The 19,644-nt window shown below is 37.7% G+C and overlaps 3 protein-coding genes and 1 non-coding gene across 4 annotated transcripts; 2 read left to right on the plus strand and 2 right to left on the minus strand.

The window, feature by feature from the left end:
* LOC107635625 (cyprosin) lies at window positions 1-3,270 on the plus strand. The gene is made up of 14 exons (XM_016339150.2): window positions 1-146; window positions 288-621; window positions 723-783; window positions 889-983; window positions 1,086-1,198; window positions 1,301-1,469; window positions 1,572-1,611; window positions 1,728-1,792; window positions 1,882-1,995; window positions 2,093-2,163; window positions 2,262-2,418; window positions 2,534-2,653; window positions 2,733-2,821; window positions 2,907-3,270. The coding sequence occupies exons 2-14, from the start codon at window positions 304-306 to the stop codon at window positions 2,989-2,991; spliced, it is 1,497 nt and encodes a 498-aa protein (XP_016194636.1). The 5' UTR covers window positions 1-146; window positions 288-303; the 3' UTR covers window positions 2,992-3,270.
* On the minus strand, window positions 3,150-3,220 carry TRNAG-GCC. The gene has a single exon. It is a non-coding gene; the product is annotated as a tRNA-Gly (tRNA).
* LOC107612597 lies at window positions 3,531-4,865 on the plus strand. Its single transcript, XM_016314290.1, has one exon. The coding sequence runs from the start codon at window positions 3,531-3,533 to the stop codon at window positions 4,863-4,865; it is 1,335 nt and encodes a 444-aa protein (XP_016169776.1).
* LOC107619524 (probable WRKY transcription factor 47) lies at window positions 5,243-8,371 on the minus strand. The gene is made up of 6 exons (XM_016321820.2): window positions 8,139-8,371; window positions 7,992-8,057; window positions 7,662-7,835; window positions 7,220-7,417; window positions 6,981-7,094; window positions 5,243-5,799 (listed from the first exon to the last, which is right to left on the minus strand). Exons 1-6 carry the CDS (start codon window positions 8,229-8,231, stop codon window positions 5,368-5,370), a joined length of 1,077 nt encoding a protein of 358 aa, XP_016177306.1. The 5' UTR covers window positions 8,232-8,371; the 3' UTR covers window positions 5,243-5,367.

A 19,644-nucleotide genomic window follows, 5' to 3' on the forward strand; every position in this document is an offset into this window, starting at 1 on the left:
ATCAAGCTTTGATTTTTTGTTCATATTAACATACCCAATTGTTTATTCCGTATCATGGTTTGATTTATATATGGATGGTATGTTTACACCTCTGTTATGCTGTGTGGTTCTGTGCTTTTAATCAAGGAGTGAGTCATCATTCTCAGGTACTAGTTTCTTTCAAGTTAATAGTTTAAGGCATTATGATGCATTGCTTTTGTCATGATTGTTTATGATGAAGCAAAAACTCTTCGATGTTACTTCTATTGAAAGATGGAACTGTGTTTAACATGTTGAATTTAAATCAGATGAGTATTATAAAACATGGGTTTCAAGTATTTGCTGGTTGTGATGTGTCTATGGGCATGTTCTGCATCCATGGCTTGCAAAGCTCCTAGTGATGGATTAATGAGGGTTAGGCTTAAAAGAAGGAATTTAGACACTAAGAGTCTTAGTTCTGCAAGGATCAAAGAGGTTGTTAGTAAGAATCATCTAGAAGCTGATGGAGTGTATCTGAAGAATTATCTTGATGCACAATATTTTGGGGAGATTGGTATTGGATCACCTCCACAAAGCTTCAAGGTTGTTTTTGACACCGGAAGCTCGAATCTTTGGGTCCCTTCTTCAAAATGCATTATGTCTGTAAGTTAACCAATGTTCTTCTGATGGAATTTGGACATTTTCCTTTCAGTTTTGTTTTCTTTGTCCAATCTTAATTAAAATCAAGATATGGTTATATGCAGATCGGTTGCATTATTCATTCTAAATACAGGTCAAAGCTTTCTAGCACCTATAAGAAAATAGGTAACTGGAACTTTTGGATTATTCTGTTTCCTTTTTGAAGTTCTTACATCTGGCTTCTGTTTGTTATAATGCTAATTCTCAAATGTTCTGATTGGAAATTTCCAGGAACACCATGCAAAATTCCGATTGGTCGTGGAGCCATTTATGGCTTCTTCAGTCAAGATTATGTGAAAATTGGGGATATGATCATCAGAGATCAGGTCACTATCTTGAAATTCCTTTTAAATCTTAACCATTCTTGTCCTTGATTGAGTTTAATATGCTTCAAATATGTTTATGAGTTGATCTCTGATTTCCCCCAGGAATTCGCCGAGATTACAAAGGAAGGATCTTTGGAATTTTTAGCCATGCATTTTGATGGGATACTTGGACTTGGATTCCAGAATTTTTCAGTTGGAGAAGTTACACCAGTGTGGTACCTTGACACATAATCCGAATTCTTATTAATCCCTTTCATAATGAGAAAAACATAATCCTCTTTTTCAGTAGTAATTACTAATTAGTTCTATAAATACAGGTATAATATGATTGAACAAGGTCATACAGGTCAAAAGATTTTCTCTCTTTGGCTAAACCAAGATCCAATGGCAAAGATAGGAGGTGAGATTGTCTTTGGTGGTATTGATTGGAAGCACTTTAGGGGTGACCACACTTATGTTCCAATTTCTAGAAAGGGTTATTGGCAGGTACTATAACACTGTTTTCACAGCTTCATTTACATTCTTTGTAGCTTATAATCTTATCAATCAATCATGTCAAATATTTATTTTTATTGTTTTCATATGCAGATTGAGCTCGATGATATTCGACTTGCTAAAGATTCCTCAGGTTCCCTTACAATTCTGTTCTGTATTGTGTTTATCTGCCATGTGTTTATATTTTTAATCACCTCTTCCATTTCCAATATAGACATGACTTACAATATAAAATCTGAATTTGCACAGGGTTATGTGAGGGTGGCTGTTCTGCCATCATTGATTCAGGGAAATCCTTAATTGCTGGTCCAACTGTATGATCCGAAACGTTGCACAACTATCATGATGTTTTTTCTTGTTCAATTTCTTCTGGTGTCTTTTGCTCACTAGTTCTTATGTGCAGAGTATTGTGGCTCAAATTAATCATGCTATTGGAGCAGAAGGATATGTGAGTTTTGAATGTAAAAACATTGTCCATACCTATGGAGATACTATATGGAAATTCGTAACCTCTGGGGTTTGTTCTCTGTCTTTGTCTCCTTATATGATTGATTATCCACACCTGTATTGGAATGTTACCTATCCTTTACATATCTTAATTCTTATGTCTTCAGATTAGACCTGAAATTGTATGCGTCGACCTTGGACTCTGCTCGCGCAATGGATCTCATTCTCGTACAAAGAAGTACATTAAAACCTTCATTTTCCTCTTATTGATTCTTGGGAGATACATTACTTTGTTTCAGTTCTCTTAACACAAGTTGAAAAAACTACAATCTGCAGTGAATTCATTGAAACAGTGGTAGATAACGAAACTTGGGGCGAGACAGGAACCAGGGAGAGCCCATTTTGTACATTTTGTGATATGATTGTGCTATGGATTCAAGTTCAGCTTAAGCAAAGGAATGCAAAGGAGAAAATCTTAAAACATGTGGATGAGGTAGTTGTTGTTCTACAAGATTTATACATACATATAAGAAGTGTCTTATTTGTTATTATTTACTTTCTAGTGAATCACTTTAGGACTTAACAAGCTATTTTTGTGTTTAACTTAGCTGTGTGAGAAGCTTCCAAATCCCATAGGACAATCATTTATAGACTGCAATAGCATTTCAACCATGCCTCCAATTACATTCATGATTGGGAACAAGGCATTTCCACTCTCTCCACAACAGGTCAGATTGGTTTCTTTTGACTGTTGCAATCCATATTTGGTTACTTACAATTTCTCATCAAATCAGATTTCTTTGACAGTATGTGTTAAAAGTTGAAGAAGGGTGCTCAACTGTATGCTATGGTGGTTTTGTTGCTCTAGATGTGCATCCTCCACAGGGTCCTCTCTGGTATACATTTAATTTATATCTATACACTAATTAGTTGCATACTTATTATGTAGTATGTATGAAAGTTGTGGCATCATGATTGCAGGGTTCTTGGAGATCTTTTTTTGGGGGCATATCACACCGTGTTTGACTATGGCAATCTCCGTATAGGATTTGCTGAAGCTGTTTAGTGCTTAGTCATAATTTATTGCACTTACTAATTGTTTAATGGGACAAAAAAGATTAAAAGGCTTTACATTATTACATGATTCACCCTTAAGAATTTCTATGCTATTATTTTTTCACAAACATGATTAGCTTGGATGAAAAAATGAGAATCATAAGAAACTGCACCAGCCGGGAATCGAACCCGGGTCTGTACCGTGGCAGGGTACTATTCTACCACTAGACCACTGGTGCTATTTGTTAAAGGATTCGTATAAATTTTATATAGAATAGTGTATTTTTTATCTTGCGTTGGACTAATTCATACCTGGTTTCTTAGTTGTCAAGCAATAAGGACTATTTCATATCTTAAAAATTCAAACTTCACATACATGTATACTTGTCAAAACACGGACTAGTTCATAATATTTATATATATATTTATAAGAGAAGAAGAATTGATATCAGAACGTGCAAATTAATTAAACTACTGCAATTCATTTTGTTTGATATATATGTTAGGTTGTTTAATTTCTTTCGAGAATTGCTACATTTTCATTACATGATGGAAAACTTATCAGATGATTTATTGATCGAAATATATTCTCGTCTTCCTTACAAGACAACCTTGAGATGCAAATCAATATCCAAACGGTTCTTCAATTTGATCTCAAACCACATTTTCATTGAAAGATCCATCCTTCACCACCACAAACTCCTCCTTCGTATGAACCACCACGAATGCCAGAAAGAATGGCGATTATGCTCCCTCTCTAGGCGCAAGAAACTAGTCTTGTTCCTCCCCCACAATATTCATGGTGATCTTTCTTTTAACCCTCAAAACCATTTGTCCTTGAGCTTTCTAGGACCCAAGTTCGACTCGAAAAGCGATGAACCACCACCAACAAGACTAAGAAACCGCTACAACAAATATTCAAAGATCGTAGGGTTCTCTAACGGCTTGTTTCTATGCAGAAAATCACCACACGAGAGACTATACTTTGTTTGCAATCCCCTCACAAAGAAAAGTCTTAAAGTTGTTCCTATCGCGCCACCGCTTAGGGGCCAAAACCTACTAAAAAATAGTCTCGGCCACGCACTCGAGGGATTTCTTTGCGAACCTTACTACAATATTGAAGGAAACATCGACTTAGTCTCTGTTAATAATTCTGTTCAGGGTTTAAGATTTAGGATTGTACGTATACCTCTTTTCGAAGGTACAGTATGTGAGTTTTTAAGAGGTATAAAAAAGTCAGAGTTTGAAGTAGTAATTTTTTCTTCAGAGACCGGACAATGGACAACAAAACTTGTTTCGTGCAGGAACGGTTCGAGTTTCACGCGACCAACTATTCTTTCTGACCCGGTTGCACATGGAGGGAAGCTTTACTTCATGGGAAAGGAGAATATTTTGGTGTATGATCCTTTTTGCAACGAAAATGAGTGCAACATTATTGAATTTCCGGGTGGCTCGGATCGGAGGAACATTTGTTATACGGGTCATGTTGGTGTCTCCTGTGGAAAGATTAGACTGAGTTGTTTCTCTTCTTTTTCATCTTTGGTGAAGGTGTGGGAGCTGAATGAAGAGAAGAATGGTTGGTGTTTGTTGCATGAGGTTTGTGTTCCAGCACAAGATGAAAGTTCAGTGAGGGATGAATTGAGAGGAAGAGAAGGAGTTTATGAAGTTGGTTATGGAGTGTTTAGAGTGAGAGGGTTTCATCCGTACCATGGTGATGTTGTGTTGTTTCAATTTAATCATCGCATATTTTATGGGAACTTGAAGACCAAAGAGTTTCAAACCATTGGTTATGGGACACAAGATTATTATTCTTTGCAAATAATTTCACTTGACCTGCCATTGTGGCCAACTCCACTTCCTTCCACATTTGGTAAATTTGTTTAAAATTAGAAATGCTAAAACAGAAGAATGATTAAAAGTTATCAAAATTTATTATTTTTAATTATCAGTTAATTGTTAATGTTTAAAAATATATAATAAAATATGTTGTTAAATAATTAAATTAAAAAAATTGAATTAATGCTAAGTGATAGTCAAAGATAATGAATTCTTATATCTTCTAACATTTCTCTATTAATTATTATATGTCTCCTCCGAACCAAATCCTTAATTGGTTGTAACATCATTTAATGGCAAAGGAAAAATTTGATGAAATAGCCCTTTGGAAATTGCATGATGCATTATCACTAATCATCATCACTTCTTTAAGATTTACTAATGTTACTGATATAATTGAAGGCAGATAGAGTGATGAAATTTACTCAAGAACGTCATTTAATTTTGTTCTTGAATTTCATTTACAGGTAATTAAACACAAAATTTCATGTCATAATATTGGTATATTCTCATAGTACTACACTAGTAAAACATACGTACCTCTCTCTCCCTAAACATGTTCATTGATTATGGTGTTATTATTGTGAGTGAGAGAGGAAAAAGCTGCAAGTAATGCTTCCTTAAGAGAAGGATCGTTGGTTAAAGCTGCAGTAACAAGATCCACCAAGGCAAGGTTGTTTTCTTGAGTATAGGAAGCATTTAGAGGCAGAGGGAATAGTAATGGTTGTTGTGATGCAATAATATCATTGGAGGGTTGTTGAGTAGTTAAATCCAGTGTTAGAGTAGGACATGATGATGAAGTAGAAGATAGTGAAAGTGATGTACTACTAGTTGTGGTGGTGGTCATGGAGCCACAAAGGAACATGTTCAATGCTGATGTTGTTGTGGTGGCTATGGATCTTGCTGCTTCTGGGAGTGGATGATTGTGATTCCCCTCGTACGTTGTTATCACAACTCTCTCATCCATTGCACACCTTTGCACCTGTTACATTGTTATTCAACATTCTCTCTGTTACAATTTGTATTCAAATGTTGAGGAAACATATTTTTAAGTGGTGAAAATTTGTTGTCTTTCTGTAAAATTGAGAATTGAGAGTTATTAAATGATAATTTAATCAAATTTTTAAAATTATTTAACAATTTTTAACTATTAACTTCACATCAATATAACTGTACATAAATTCCCACCTTTTCAAGTTATTACATGTCCCTCGAAAAGGAGAATTCACCATAAATTAGGAAACTGAATGTAAATGTAAGAAAGATATAAAAAATATTTGAGAAACAATACAAATAAACTTAAATTAATCTAAAATTATTTTATTTTATTATATTTATTAATTGCTACTAGAATAATTATATATGTCGTAATAAATATATAATTATGAGAAATTATGAAAAAGTATGAGGAGCCAATTGAATATTTATACAATGTGTACAATGGAGGTTTAGAGAGTATTAGAGATATAACTATTAGTGTTACCTTTTCCCATTAGCGATGAGTGGTATCATGACATGGTATTAGAGCTCTAGATCCGAAAAGTTAAGAGTTCGATCCTTAATAAACCCAAAAATCAGTTTAAACTTTTGGGAAGATGTTTATTATCCCTAGTACTCAGATGATTATTTTAGATAATATGAGGGATGTTTATTATCTCTATGTTCATTTTGTAACTCAATAGCCCATTATATACATTCTACAAATAGTTTATTATCTCCCTAGAACTCATAAATGATAGATATTAAATTAAATTAATGATATTTAGATTAAGGTATAAATGTTGCGATATTTTAGTTAATCGAATTTATCGCCATTTCATTGCTATGAAATGAAAAGCAACTAATATTCTATTCTATATATAAGATAATAAATTCTAGATAAGCATGCAAATAAAATTGAACTTTTTTTTTGTTTTTTATGATTTAATTTTTTTTCAATTTGATAAGTTAAAAGATTAATTCATTATGCACTGAAGTTTTATTTAAGAGTTTATCACTCTTTAATAAGTTAGTATATGTATAAAAAAAAATTCAAACTCTCAATACCTACTTAAATAGACTAGTGAGATAACTACTAAACCAACCCAAATTGATTTATATAAAATTGAATCTTCACACTATAAATCTATTAAAAAAAATTAAAATAAAAACATGTGGATGAACCTGCTTACGAACTGGACATGTTTGTCCCATGCTACAACGATAGTAGGCTCGAGGACAAGGATTGCCCTTTGATGTTTTTTGTCCATATTTTCTCCATTGGCACCCATCAACCATCTGAGAATCAATCGCACTTCTTATTAGTCAACTAAATTGCATAAAATGATAGATATTTTCATCCAAAATTCACTACCATAAATTCCTTAGCTTAGAACAAAAAGATATAATAAATCCATACATACCATAGAAAAATTTGATCTTGCTCTTATGGACACTCTAGCTTTCTTATTACAAGAAGCTTCAAATGATGGTAGTTGATCCTCCAATATTTTTGCTTCTTGTGATGCTATGTGCTTACTCATTTCATTCTTAACATCAAAACCAAATTTCCGGGTGGTGGGTAACATTTTTCTCTCCAACATTTCTTCTCTATTGTCATTCTAAAAATTATGAACGCATACATATATAGTAGTTTGTTCATTTAATCATCATTTTGTTCAAAAAGCAATGCATATTTCTTAATATATATATTGATCAAGTATATTTTTATATTGAAAAATATCCGTTGACCAAGTTGAATTATAAAAAAATTCACCATTCAAGTTAATCATATATAGAAGCATATATTATATATATAGAAAACAAATTAAAAGAATTTCTTCAAGTTTATTAATTAAAGCTTGCCTTGAGGTCATGATTAATTATTGTAGGCGAGGATGAAGATAATTGGTGGCACTGCATCGCCAGCAATAACTGATTTTGAAGAACTCCATAGTGTTCCCTAATCTGATTCAGCATAATTCTTAGATTCTGATTCTCCTTCTTCACTTCCTCTAGCTTCTTTTTCAGCACTTCCAACTAATTAATTAAAACCCAATTCAATCACAAACAAATTAAAACTACTTTTTATTCATCACATATGCTTATTAATTAAAAATAATTAACACTTAATTATTCTCTTTGTAGTATGTACCCAAATTAATAAATGAAATTCATCTTTATATTATTACTTACTTGGGTATGAGACTGATCTTGATTTTGTTGAGGATTCAAGCTCAAACTCAAAAGAGTAGATCCTAGCTGATGATGCACAAATCATTCAAGAATTGTTATTAATTATGCAATAACAACACATCACATGGAAAATATATAGAAACTTACAGTATTATTACTAACAGAGGAGGAATCATGAGTGGAATTCAATGCAAATTCTTGAACTTGAAGCAAATTCTTTAATGCAATTTTGCCTTCCATTATTGGGTTAGAGAGATTTATTGGATCTAACTTTGAGATAGAACAATGCAGCACATATATATAGGACGCAGTTTACTGATGAGAGAATAATTGAAATAATAAAGTATGCAGAACCATATTATATATAGAGGGACATATATATTGAAGTTTCCTCTCTTGCATACACAATATTAGTGGAGAATAATTTTCATATAAAATATAAAGAATCATTTATTTTCTTGTTTCTTTGTGTGGTGAAGGAAAATTGGTACGGTCTAATCTATTTCACAACAGTTAAATGATGATAACTTAAAATGAATAGTAGTAGTAGTAGTGGTGGTGCACATAAAATAAATTTTGCAAACATATTATAAATAATGTTGTTAGGAGAAAAAAAAGTGGGGTCACTATATATAGACCATGTCAAGAGAGATTTCTTGCTGGTTATATTATTTTAATTTCCCGTCATTTATTGTTTTCCCCTATTGTTGTCACAAGAAGCAAGGTAGTGTTTGTGTCGTTTCTTGGTTTATCTTTCTTTTCTAGAAGGAGTTGATTATTTTCTTGTACAAAACATACTGGTTACCATGCATTAAGCATATAAAAGAACACTAATATCCGTTGACCCTTATACATACATATCCATGTATTAAATTAAAACTATACCTTTCTAACTTCTGCTTTGAAATAAGAAAGGTTAGGGACATTGATAGACATCATAATATATACCTAAAAATTTTAATTGACTATTAATATAATAAGTTTATAAAATTAGGACGATTAGATATGTATTATGATGTTATTTAACATATCGTATTAACAAACTCTAACATCATTAGAAATAAAAGTAACCAAAAAATTAACATGACTAACTTAAAATTTTAAAAAAATGAATTTAATTAAAAAAATTTTCGAAAACCAATTTAAAAAATGAATGATTTTTTAAAAATTGATTTAACTATTTACTCATACTGATTAATTATTAAAATTCTTAAGATAATGTTTGTTTTTAGAAATATTAAAACTGAAATTGAGAAATTAGAATTCAGTATTGTATTTAATAACTAGAATTTAAAACAAAAAAAATTTAATTCTAAATAAACTAAAAATATACTAAATCATAAATAAATTTTATATATTTTATTTAAAATATAATACAAAAATTTAATTTAGATTTAATTTTTTAATTTTTGTCTTTTAATTTCAGCATCTCTTCTAAATACAACTTTAGATGTTATAGTAAGGTAAGTCAAGTATAGAAGTGTGGTGCATTCTCACCTACAAATTTAAAAAAAAATTTCATTAGATCTATAGATGCTTTACACATTATATAGAGAAAGGAATCAAAGGATAACATCTATATCATCGTATGTATACGGCGAATGAAATTATTAATATTATTATTACAATTTCTATAGTAAAAGCTTTAATTAATTAGGAGTTTCCAATAGATGATCAAAAGATTTATTTTTTTTCTCTAATTAATGAATGCTAAATAATTTACTAATACATTAATTTTTTTTATATTTTATCAGTTTTTATTTAAACGTATATATATATATATATATATATATACGTTTAAATAAAAACTGATAAAATATAAAAAAATTTAATGTATTAGTAAATTATTTACTAAAAGTTTTTGAGATTTAGAATTTCTTGCAGATAATTAAAGTGACAATATTTATATATACTCCCTATATACAATAACATCACCTGTTTGCATCAAAGGACTTGACTAAATTAAACTCATCTATATGGCTGCATTTGTTTATTGGGACATGACATTAAAATAGAGATATTAAGACATAAAATCGTATTTGATAAATAAGATATGAATAGAGATATTGTGTCTAAAAATACTGAATTAGTATATTTTGTATTTATTTTAATAGACAAAATATAGAAATATTAACAAAGAACACAACTTATTTTTTATTTTTCTTTCATTATTTTTGTTAATTTTTTATAATTATATTTTTTTTCAAATTTTTTGAATGAAAAAAATGATAATAAATTGAATTTTTATAATTTATTCTATTTTATCACTAAATAGAATATGTTACGGCCCAGCCCAAGACTCCTGCGAGTCGACCCGACCCGAGCTTCTACCGACCCGGACACGCGTCCCATACAGCTCGCACACAGCTATGGGACAGCGTCCCTGGGAATATGGGCCTGACCTCCAGAGGGGCCCAGGGCTGACATGTATATAAGGGGAAGAATGGCTCTTCCCGACCCGAGCTTCTACCGACCCGGACACGCGTCCCATACAGCTCGCACACAGCTATGGGACAGCGTCCCTGGGAATATGGGCCTGACCTCCAGAGGGGCCCAGGGCTGACATGTATATAAGGGGAAGAATGGCTCTTCCCCCGAGGTACGTCACATTCACACACCATTTCCTCTCCGCCTGCACATATTCTGACAAGGGCGTCGGAGTGTCTTTGCAGGTGGCACCCCCCTCTCCACACGAAGTGCTCGGGACCTCGCTCACCCGGGACCAGGAAACCACGACCAGACGGGCTTTCCCACCATCCGAAGCGTTGACCTCAGGGTCCTAACCCGAACCGTCCGGTACCCGACCTACCGAACATTGGCGCCGTCTGTGGGGAACAACGTTCATGGATTTCGTGCTGGTCTAGACTGGGACAGGTTCCGAGGTAGCACCCCCAAACTCGGGGGAGGCGCCGTCGCGACGGAATCCCGGCAACAACAACGGTCGCCCCCGAGGGATGCGACACAGACTCACGAGAGACGCCCCTTCGGGGGGACGGGTGATAACCACGCCAGGATAATGCAAGAACTACGCCATAGAATGCAGGACTTAGAGCGCCGGCTAGCAGAAAGAGAGCGCGACCAATGCTCCCCAGAACGGAGTCCCACCCATTCCCGCTCGAGGAGCCGCTCAAGGCGCACGCCGAGCCCCCAGTATGAGTCAGAGAGCACTGGGGGGCGAGTACGCCCCAGGAGGAGAAGTCGCGACCCCATCATCTACGCCCGACAGGAAAGGCAGCGCGCGTCGAACAGGGGCGACGAGGAAGCCCACCGCGAGAACAATGAGTCGAGAAGAACTGCCCGAGGACCCGTCATAATAGGAGCGACCCCTTTCCACCGCTCTGTACTCGAGGTCCGACTACCAAAACACTTCGACAAGCCGACAGACATGAAGTATGACGGAACGCAAGACCCCCTGGAACATTTGACGGCCTTTGAGGCCAGGATGAACCTAGAAGGGGTGGGAGACGAGGTCAGATGTCGCGCTTTTCCGGTCACCTTAGCGGGCCCGGCAATACGGTGGTTTAACAACCTCCCGCAAGGCTCGGTGACCCAATTCTCCGACATCAGCCACGCCTTCCTGGCTCAGTTCACAACTAGGATTGTCAAAGCTAAACACCCAATCAATTTGCTGGGGGTGACACAGAGACCCGGAGAGCCGACCATGGGATTGAGAGATTCCGACCTGACGACCCACCAGCACGGTGTGGTAGGGTTAGGAGACCACTTCATCAAGCCAGACGGAATCATCACACTCCCGACCTCTGTGGGACAAGGGCAGAGACGGAGGACAATCATGGCAGACTTTGTAATATTACGAGATTCGACGGCTTATAACATCATCCTGGGGAGAAAGACCATTAACGACCTGGGGGCAGCTATCAGTACGAAATTACTGGTGATGAAGTTCATCACCGATGACGGATCCGTGGGATCCCTCCGGGGCGACTTGGAAATGGCGGTCGCTTGCGACCACGCCAGCCTTTCTCTCAGAAAAAAATCCAAGGAAGCGTCAGGGGTTTTCCTGGCCGACCTGGACGCCAGGGTAGACGACAAACCCAGACCAGAGCCAGAAGGAGACTTGGAAAAGTTCAGAGTCGGCGAGGAGGACGATAAATTCACATTCATAAACAGAAACCTCCCGCACGAAATAAAGGAGCCTTTGATGGAGATGATCAGGGCTAATGCCGACCTCTTCGCCTGGACACCTGCCGACATGCCAGGGATAGACCCCCAGCTCATGTCGCATCACCTGGCCATAAAGGCAGGAGCCAAACCAGTGGCCCAGAGAAGGAGGAAAATGTCACAGGAAAGGGCGAACGAGGTAGCCAAGCAAACGGCCAGCCTCTTAGAAGCGGGATTCATCCGGGAATTGGATTACTCGACTTGGTTGTCGAATGTGGTTCTGGTTAAAAAACACAACGGGAGGTGGAGAATGTGCGTAGACTACTCTGACCTCAACAAGGCTTGTCCCAAAGACTGCTACCCCCTACCTAATATTGATGCACTCGTCGACGCAGCGGCAGGGTACAGATATCTGAGCTTCATGGACGCCTACTCAGGGTACAATCAGATACCGATGCATCGACCCGACGAGGAAAAAACGGCGTTCATAACGCCAGGGGGCATCTATTGTTACAAGGTAATGCCATTTGGTCTAAAAAATGCAGGAGCCACATACCAAAGGTTGATGAATAAGATATTCAGCGAACTCCTGGGCAAAACAGTGGAAGTCTATGTAGATGACATACTCGCAAAGACCGCCCGACCTGACGATCTCTTGAGCGACCTTAACGACGTTTTCTCGTCCCTACGACAACACGGCATGAGGCTTAATCCGCTCAAATGCGCGTTCGCGATTCGGCAAATACTGCAAAAACCTGATTTGGCTGGTAGGATGATGACCTGGGCCATCGAGCTCTCACAATATGACCTACAGTATGAGCCTCGACACGCAATCAAGGCCCAGGCAATGGCAGACTTCTTGGTGGAGGTAGCGGGCGACCCTCCCGAGGAAACGGGCACACGGTGGAGGCTTCATGTGGACGGAGCCTCCAACCAAACGTCCGGAGGAGCAGGGGTCATCTTGGAAAGCCCAGCAGGGGTTATCTATGAGCAATCGACCAAGTTCGAGTTCCCCGTGTCGAACAACCAAGTAGAATATGAGGCTCTCCTAGGCGGACTAATGCTGGCTCGGGAAGTCGGGGCGACAAGGGTCGAAGTATGCAGCGACTCCCAAGTCGTCACCTCGCAGATAAACGGAAGCTACCAAGCCCGGGACCCCCTCCTCTAACGGCGCTGAAACAAAGAATAGCCCTGCGTTACAACGCAAAAGTCCTCAAACGAGACTTCGAAGAAAGGGACCTCGTCCTGTGACGCAACGACATCGGCGTCCCGACCCCAGGGGAAGGAAAGCTGGCGACAAATTGGGAAGGTCCCTACAGGGTAAGGGAGGTACTCGGCAAGGGCGCTTACAAACTCGAAAAACTTGACGGCAAGGAAATACCCAGAACATGGAACGCAGGTAACCTAAAGAGGTTCTACTCCTGACCCACCGGCTCACCGACTAGGGAGCCTAGCCAGATAGTTAGTATTTGCCCCGTCCACATGTTAATTCATCTTGTTTACTTACTTTGTCAAATACTTACCCAACTGACGAGTAATTTTCACTTGTTCAAATTTTTTACTTGTTAAAACTTTCTTACTTCATATCTGTTCCTCGTGACCAAAACCTAAAACGGCACCCCGGGATTGATCACCCCGGGAGCCAGACGGCTCATAGGCCTCAACCAATTCGACGACTACGCGACCAAATCGGTCCGAACTGCTGCCAAATGCAAAAACGGCGAGACGGGCACAAGAAATAAGCCCGCCCAGAATAAACGGTAACACGATAACGGCAACACGACAAAATAATGAAACAGGCAAAAATCATACCAATCAAACGACGATAACTTATAAAGCGTCAAAATACGAAACGGACAAGTAAATTGTTCAAAGCAAACAAAACGACAAAGTATCAACAGGTTGTTCAGCAAATGCATTACAAAATATCCCAAGTTACGAGACTTCATTTCCTCGGCATATCAACAATTTTCCCGTCTTGAATAGTCTTGAAAACACCAATTGACGACGTCTCGAAATCAGGAGCAGCAATCTTCAGCTGAGCCTTCAGGGCATCTTCGGTCATCAAGATGGCATTCTTCCCTTGCTCCTTGGCCACCTTAAGCTTCTTCTTAAGCTCAACGGCCTCTGCCTTAGCGGCCTTCGCCTCCGAGACGGCCTGCTCCCGCTCCTTTTCCAAGGCGACAACCCGACCCTGAGCGGCGTTCAATTGACCTTCCAATGTCATCTCACGCTCAAGAAGCCGGGCCACGGTCTCATCGGACGCCTTCAACCTCTCCGCAACAAACGACGACTTCTCCTCAGCAGCATTAAGCTTTCCCCCCATCTCGGACAGCTGACCCTGGAGGAGTTCAACTTGAGCCTTAAAGTCATTGTTCGCCTTAACAGAAGACTCAAACTTCCTCCGAAGCGCCTCCATACCGGATAACTCAAACTCGACCTTCCGAGCTATCACGGCCCCACGAAGCAAGGTGCGATACATCCACCTCGCCTGCCCGGACAGCTCGGTTGCATGAAAATGCTCTTCTGTCCCGGGTATCAGTTGGGAGTCAATGAACTTGGAAGCATCAAAATTCCTCTCCATTATGGTAAGGGCCCCTTCCGGGCTGGAAGACATATTTCGCTTCTTGGGAGTGTGGATAAGCTCCACGTCACTATCCGGATGAGGGGTGAGAGTCACGTGCCCGTCAGCGCCCCCTTCCTCATGGACAGGAGAAGCCTGACCCCCTGCGGCCTGTTTTCCCGAAGTTTCGGTTTCCCGGACAGGAGAAGCCTGATCCTCTTTCTCCCCTGAAGGACCCTCCGACTTGCCGACGTCCTTCTCTTCGGCATTCTCGTCATCACTTACCTCAAAAAAGGTCTTCATCAGATTCTCAAGACTGGTCACGGTGGCAGACAATTCCACTACAACAAACAACAAGCACGAATAATCGTTAGATCGGAAAGAGAAAAAATAATGACAAACATAGGCAAACAAGGAAAACAACTCACGAATATAGCTCCTGGCGGCCTCCCGTTCACCCATAAGAAGATGGGGGTTCACGGGGTTCTTTTCAAAGATAGCAAGAAGGACATTCGCTATCTGCTTATCTACAGCCGACAACCTTTTGTACGACACTTTAACAAAAGGATTCGACCCCGCGCCAAAGCTCCAGTAAGTCTGGATGAGACGCTCCCCCTCTAACGACAACCAGAAGGGGTGACGACCTTTGACGGGACGAACCTTGAAATACTTATCCTTAAAACCATGGTAGGAGTCCTCAAAAAGGCTAAAAATCTTCCTACCCTGGGCAGCACGGAAAGAAAGAAACCCTTTTCTCGCCTTCCCCTGTTTGGAAGGGTTGGTAAGGTTGAAATAAAAGAGAAAAACGTCCACCGATGTCGGTAGCTCCAAGTACTCGCAGACCATCTCGAAGCAGCGGATCGAAGCCCAGCTGTTCGGATGAAGTTGGGACGGGGGGACGGATATCCAGTTCAGCAGCGCCATTTGAAACTCGGAGAACGGTATCCGAACGCCAACTTGCGTGAACATGGACTTATAAAACCAGATCCAATCGGGGATGCGGGGGGAATGAAAATTGAGCTCATAAATACGCTCATGAGGAAACGGGACAATGGCCTCGTAGTTGGCCTCCTCGTCAGTACCCCCACATAAGTAGCCGGCTTGACGGAACTCCGTCAATTCCTCCAAGTCCATCTGGTTGGGTGAACTCCTTATATCGTCAGTCACCCAAGCATACGGGTCGTAAGCCGTAGCAGATCCGGAAGACCGGGAGACAACGCGAGGCATACTTACAGCGGGGTACCACTCCGTTAGTCTATGAGGTCGGGAGCCCGAAAAAACTCAGAAACTACACCTTTTCAACTCAATCATGACCAGATACGGCTAAAAACTACGCCTACCTCACAAACCACCCAAAAAAGCCTATCCTGGAATGGTACCCCTTCCCTAACTCACCTACCCCAGCACTGAAAAACCTCTCAACAAAAATAAACCAGCCATGCAACAAACGCAAACAGCAAATCACACAACAACAGAACATAACACAGATACCAGAAGAAAGAAACCAAAAGATTACCTGGAACGATGAAGGAAATCTGGACTGAAAGTTGGAGCAAGAGGGAGTTCGCACAGGAAGCTTTGGATGTTAGGGAGAGAAGGAGTTGGAAATAATAAGAAGTGGGAAGTGGATAGGGAGAAAACTGCTTAAAAACCACCCCCAAAGGCGTGAAAGGAAGCAAGGGCAAAATGGTCTTTGCGCACGGGTTTTTTCAAATCATTATGAGCATTTAATACCCAGCGCGGAGAACGAAACGGCAAACAGATGCCACAGCAGATCAAGAGACACGCGCGCAGGGGACGCGTCCCTCCCACGATCAGCCGACTCGACGACAACGAACGAGCGTAGAGATCACGCGCCACCCATGGCCTTCACGACCATCGCTGACGCGTCGGGGGCACTGTTACGGCCCAGCCCAAGACTCCTGCGGGTCGACCCGACCCGAGCTTCTACCGACCCGGACACGCGTCCCATACAGCTCGCACACAGCTATGGGACAGCGTCCCTGGGAATATGGGCCTGACCTCCAGAGGGGCCCAGGGCTGACATGTATATAAGGGGAAGAATGGCTCTTCCCCCGAGGTACGTCACATTCACACACCATTTCCTCTCCGCCTGCACATATTCTGACAAGGGCGTCGGAGTGTCTTTGCAGGTGGCACCCCCTCTCCACACGAAGTGCTCGGGACCTCGCTCACCCGGGACCAGGAAACCACGACCAGACGGGCTTTCCCACCATCCGAAGCGTTGACCTCAGGGTCCTAACCCGAACCGTCCGGTACCCGACCTACCGAACAGAATACAAGAACATTAAATTTTATATTTTTGTCTTTTATATCTTATTTTCAATGTCTTATCTTATTATATTATCAGAAACAAACGCAGTCTATTTCGACTATTTTATTATGCTAATGTCACATCTATGGAATGAATATTTCGTTGATCTTTTATTCAACAAAACACAGGCACGCAACTGTTTATTTATTGATTATTTATCAGCTGGTTGTCACCATTGATCATGGAACTGAATTTGAATAGTAATATATATAAATAAATATAGTTCAATTTCTAGCTAGAGCATGCATGATTGGAGGGTTTTTGGCTAGAATAATGAAGATGATTTGTTATATTCCAATTTTCTTTTCCTTTTGTGGTAATTTTAATAATAGTATGAGAACGTACGGTAACGCCCGAAAGAAAAAAAAACCTATCAATATTCTAAAAGATGCAGTTAAAAAGCCGGAAAAGATTTTGAAGAACGAAAGAGTGAAATAAAAGTGGAAGGGACATACATATTAATTTTCCGACAAGGATTTTGGGTTATTATGACAAGAGAGTCAAGATCCATTCATGTCGTGGTCAATGTGTATGCAAGCATAAATAGGCATAATCAGAAAATACAAACTACCAATTGTTTTATTTTGATATTTTATTTGGTAGCTACGAAGGAACCTTAGCTTGAAATTTCCTTGGAAAAATTATGCACTAATATAATAATTTTATTGAATAAATAGTCATTTTTTAAAAATTATTTATTTTTTAAATTAGTTTTTATTTTTTTTAATTAAATTCGTTTTTCAAAGATTTTAAGTTAGTTTAAATTAGTTTTTTCGTCTCTTTCATTACTAACGAAATTATAATTTACTGATGTGGCACATTAAATGACACTAGACTAATAACTACGATTCACACCTAATATTTCTAATTAGTGCTAATATAACAATTTTATGCAATTAAATCAAATCAACTCCAAATTAAGAGGAACATTAATGCATTAAAATTTCTCAATTTAAAATTGATTTCATAAATTTATTACGTTAGCACTTAGCAGCTAATTAAAATTATGAAGTATGTGATGGATGTCACTTAACATGTCATATCAACAAACTCTAATGTCATCAGCAATGGATTAAAGAACTAATGTGATTAATTTAAAATTTTTGAAAAAAAAAATTAATTAAAATTTTTTCTCAAAAACCAATTTAAAAAATAAATCATCTTAGACAAATGTGATCATTTACTATAACTTCACTCTTGATACTTTTGTTTTGGTGCTTTAAAATTTTGAAAATATTAGTTTTAATCTTTATTATTAGTTGTGCCATTAATGGGCTAAGTTGAATGAAAATGTAACAAAATAACTGAAATAAGTGTTAATGTAACAAATCATGTTATATTAATATTTAACATGTCATGATGACAATATTTAATGGAGTAAAATTAACGATATGATTAAAGCAAAAGTCATTTAAATATTATTGAACCAAAACCAACAAACAAATATTTTATAAGGATAAACAATTTAAAAAAAGTATAAAAAAATTAATTTTTAATTAACCAACATTAACTAATATTATTTTAGAATTTATAATTTAGAGTTTAGAATTAAAATATTAGAATTTAAGATACAAAAATAATTTTTAAAATTTTAACCGATATTAACTTTAAAAAGATTGACTTTTTAGCATTACTAAAAAATTTATTTAAAACTACCAACACGTATATAGCATTCTTATTTTCTTATTTCAAGGAAAAGGAAATCTGAAAGACTCGAAATTGGCCTTCAAATTTATGATTGATACACGGTAATAATTAATTAGGTTAAAGAATATTCTTATTCAAAGCAAGCCAATTAATTAACCTATATATTGAAAAAGGAGGCCGTGTAGTACTCAATATAGAGATAAAATAATTTTAACATACACTTCATCCAGAAGCATATATAATAATACTTGCATTGATGTGATATTTTGAAGGAATTTATCCAAAGATTATATATTTATGATGATGATGATGAGGTCCTACAAGAAGACTTGGACAATTATTCTTTGCGCGTCTCTCCCGCATTAATTATTTGATCAACATTTGGACCATCATATTTATATTATTTTCAGGTTCTCCAAACATATTCATTAAATTCTTATTGTAGATTGAGAATAATGGAAAAGATTTTTGTTGAGAAATTTCTACTTTATAATACCTGGTTCGAACTGTTGAATCGGATTAGTTAATTGGGATCGATCTTAGCTTCTTTTATATTTAGATATCTATAGACTATGATTGATGGAATTCTAAGTGTCTAATTGGAGAGTGAACCTTTTGTAATCTTGGTTGTTCTTATTGGTAGACGAAGGTCTTTATGACTATACATAGCTTTAAGCATTTCTTTAGGGAACGCGGATCGAATCAAATTGAATATGTTCAAAATCTCAATCCGCATTAAAATTATCGGATAGAATCTGATTTAATATCCATAATTTTTAAGGTTAGATCCGATCTGATCCGATTCACACATTTGCGGATCGGATTGGATATCAGATATATCCGCAAAATATATAAATATTTTAAAAAATTTATTTTTATTTAAAAAATATAAATAAAATATCATTTTTTTACTATTTTAAATATGTTTACTTTTAAAATATTATTAAACATACTTTTTTTAAATAATAAAAATAAAATAATACATG

This window comes from Arachis ipaensis, chromosome B01, assembly GCF_000816755.2.
Source record: "Arachis ipaensis cultivar K30076 chromosome B01, Araip1.1, whole genome shotgun sequence".
Taxonomy (NCBI): domain Eukaryota; kingdom Viridiplantae; phylum Streptophyta; class Magnoliopsida; order Fabales; family Fabaceae; genus Arachis; species Arachis ipaensis.

Excerpts from the sequence above, each read along its gene's own strand:
- LOC107635625 (XM_016339150.2), top strand. The coding sequence starts at position 304 with ATGGGTTTCAAGTATTTGCTGGTTGTGATGTGTCTATGGGCATGTTCT. Across the intron at positions 784-888 it reads TAGCACCTATAAGAAAATAG|GAACACCATGCAAAATTCCG; the intron begins GTAACTGGAACT and ends GGAAATTTCCAG. Across the intron at positions 2,822-2,906 it reads CCTCCACAGGGTCCTCTCTG|GGTTCTTGGAGATCTTTTTT; the intron begins GTATACATTTAA and ends TCATGATTGCAG.
- LOC107612597 (XM_016314290.1), top strand. The coding sequence starts at position 3,531 with ATGGAAAACTTATCAGATGATTTATTGATCGAAATATATTCTCGTCTT.
- LOC107619524 (XM_016321820.2), bottom strand. The coding sequence starts at position 8,231 with ATGGAAGGCAAAATTGCATTAAAGAATTTGCTTCAAGTTCAAGAATTT. Across the intron at positions 8,058-8,138 it reads CCTCTGTTAGTAATAATACT|CTAGGATCTACTCTTTTGAG; the intron begins GTAAGTTTCTAT and ends GTGCATCATCAG. Across the intron at positions 7,836-7,991 it reads AAGATCAGTCTCATACCCAA|TTGGAAGTGCTGAAAAAGAA; the intron begins GTAAGTAATAAT and ends TTAATTAATTAG.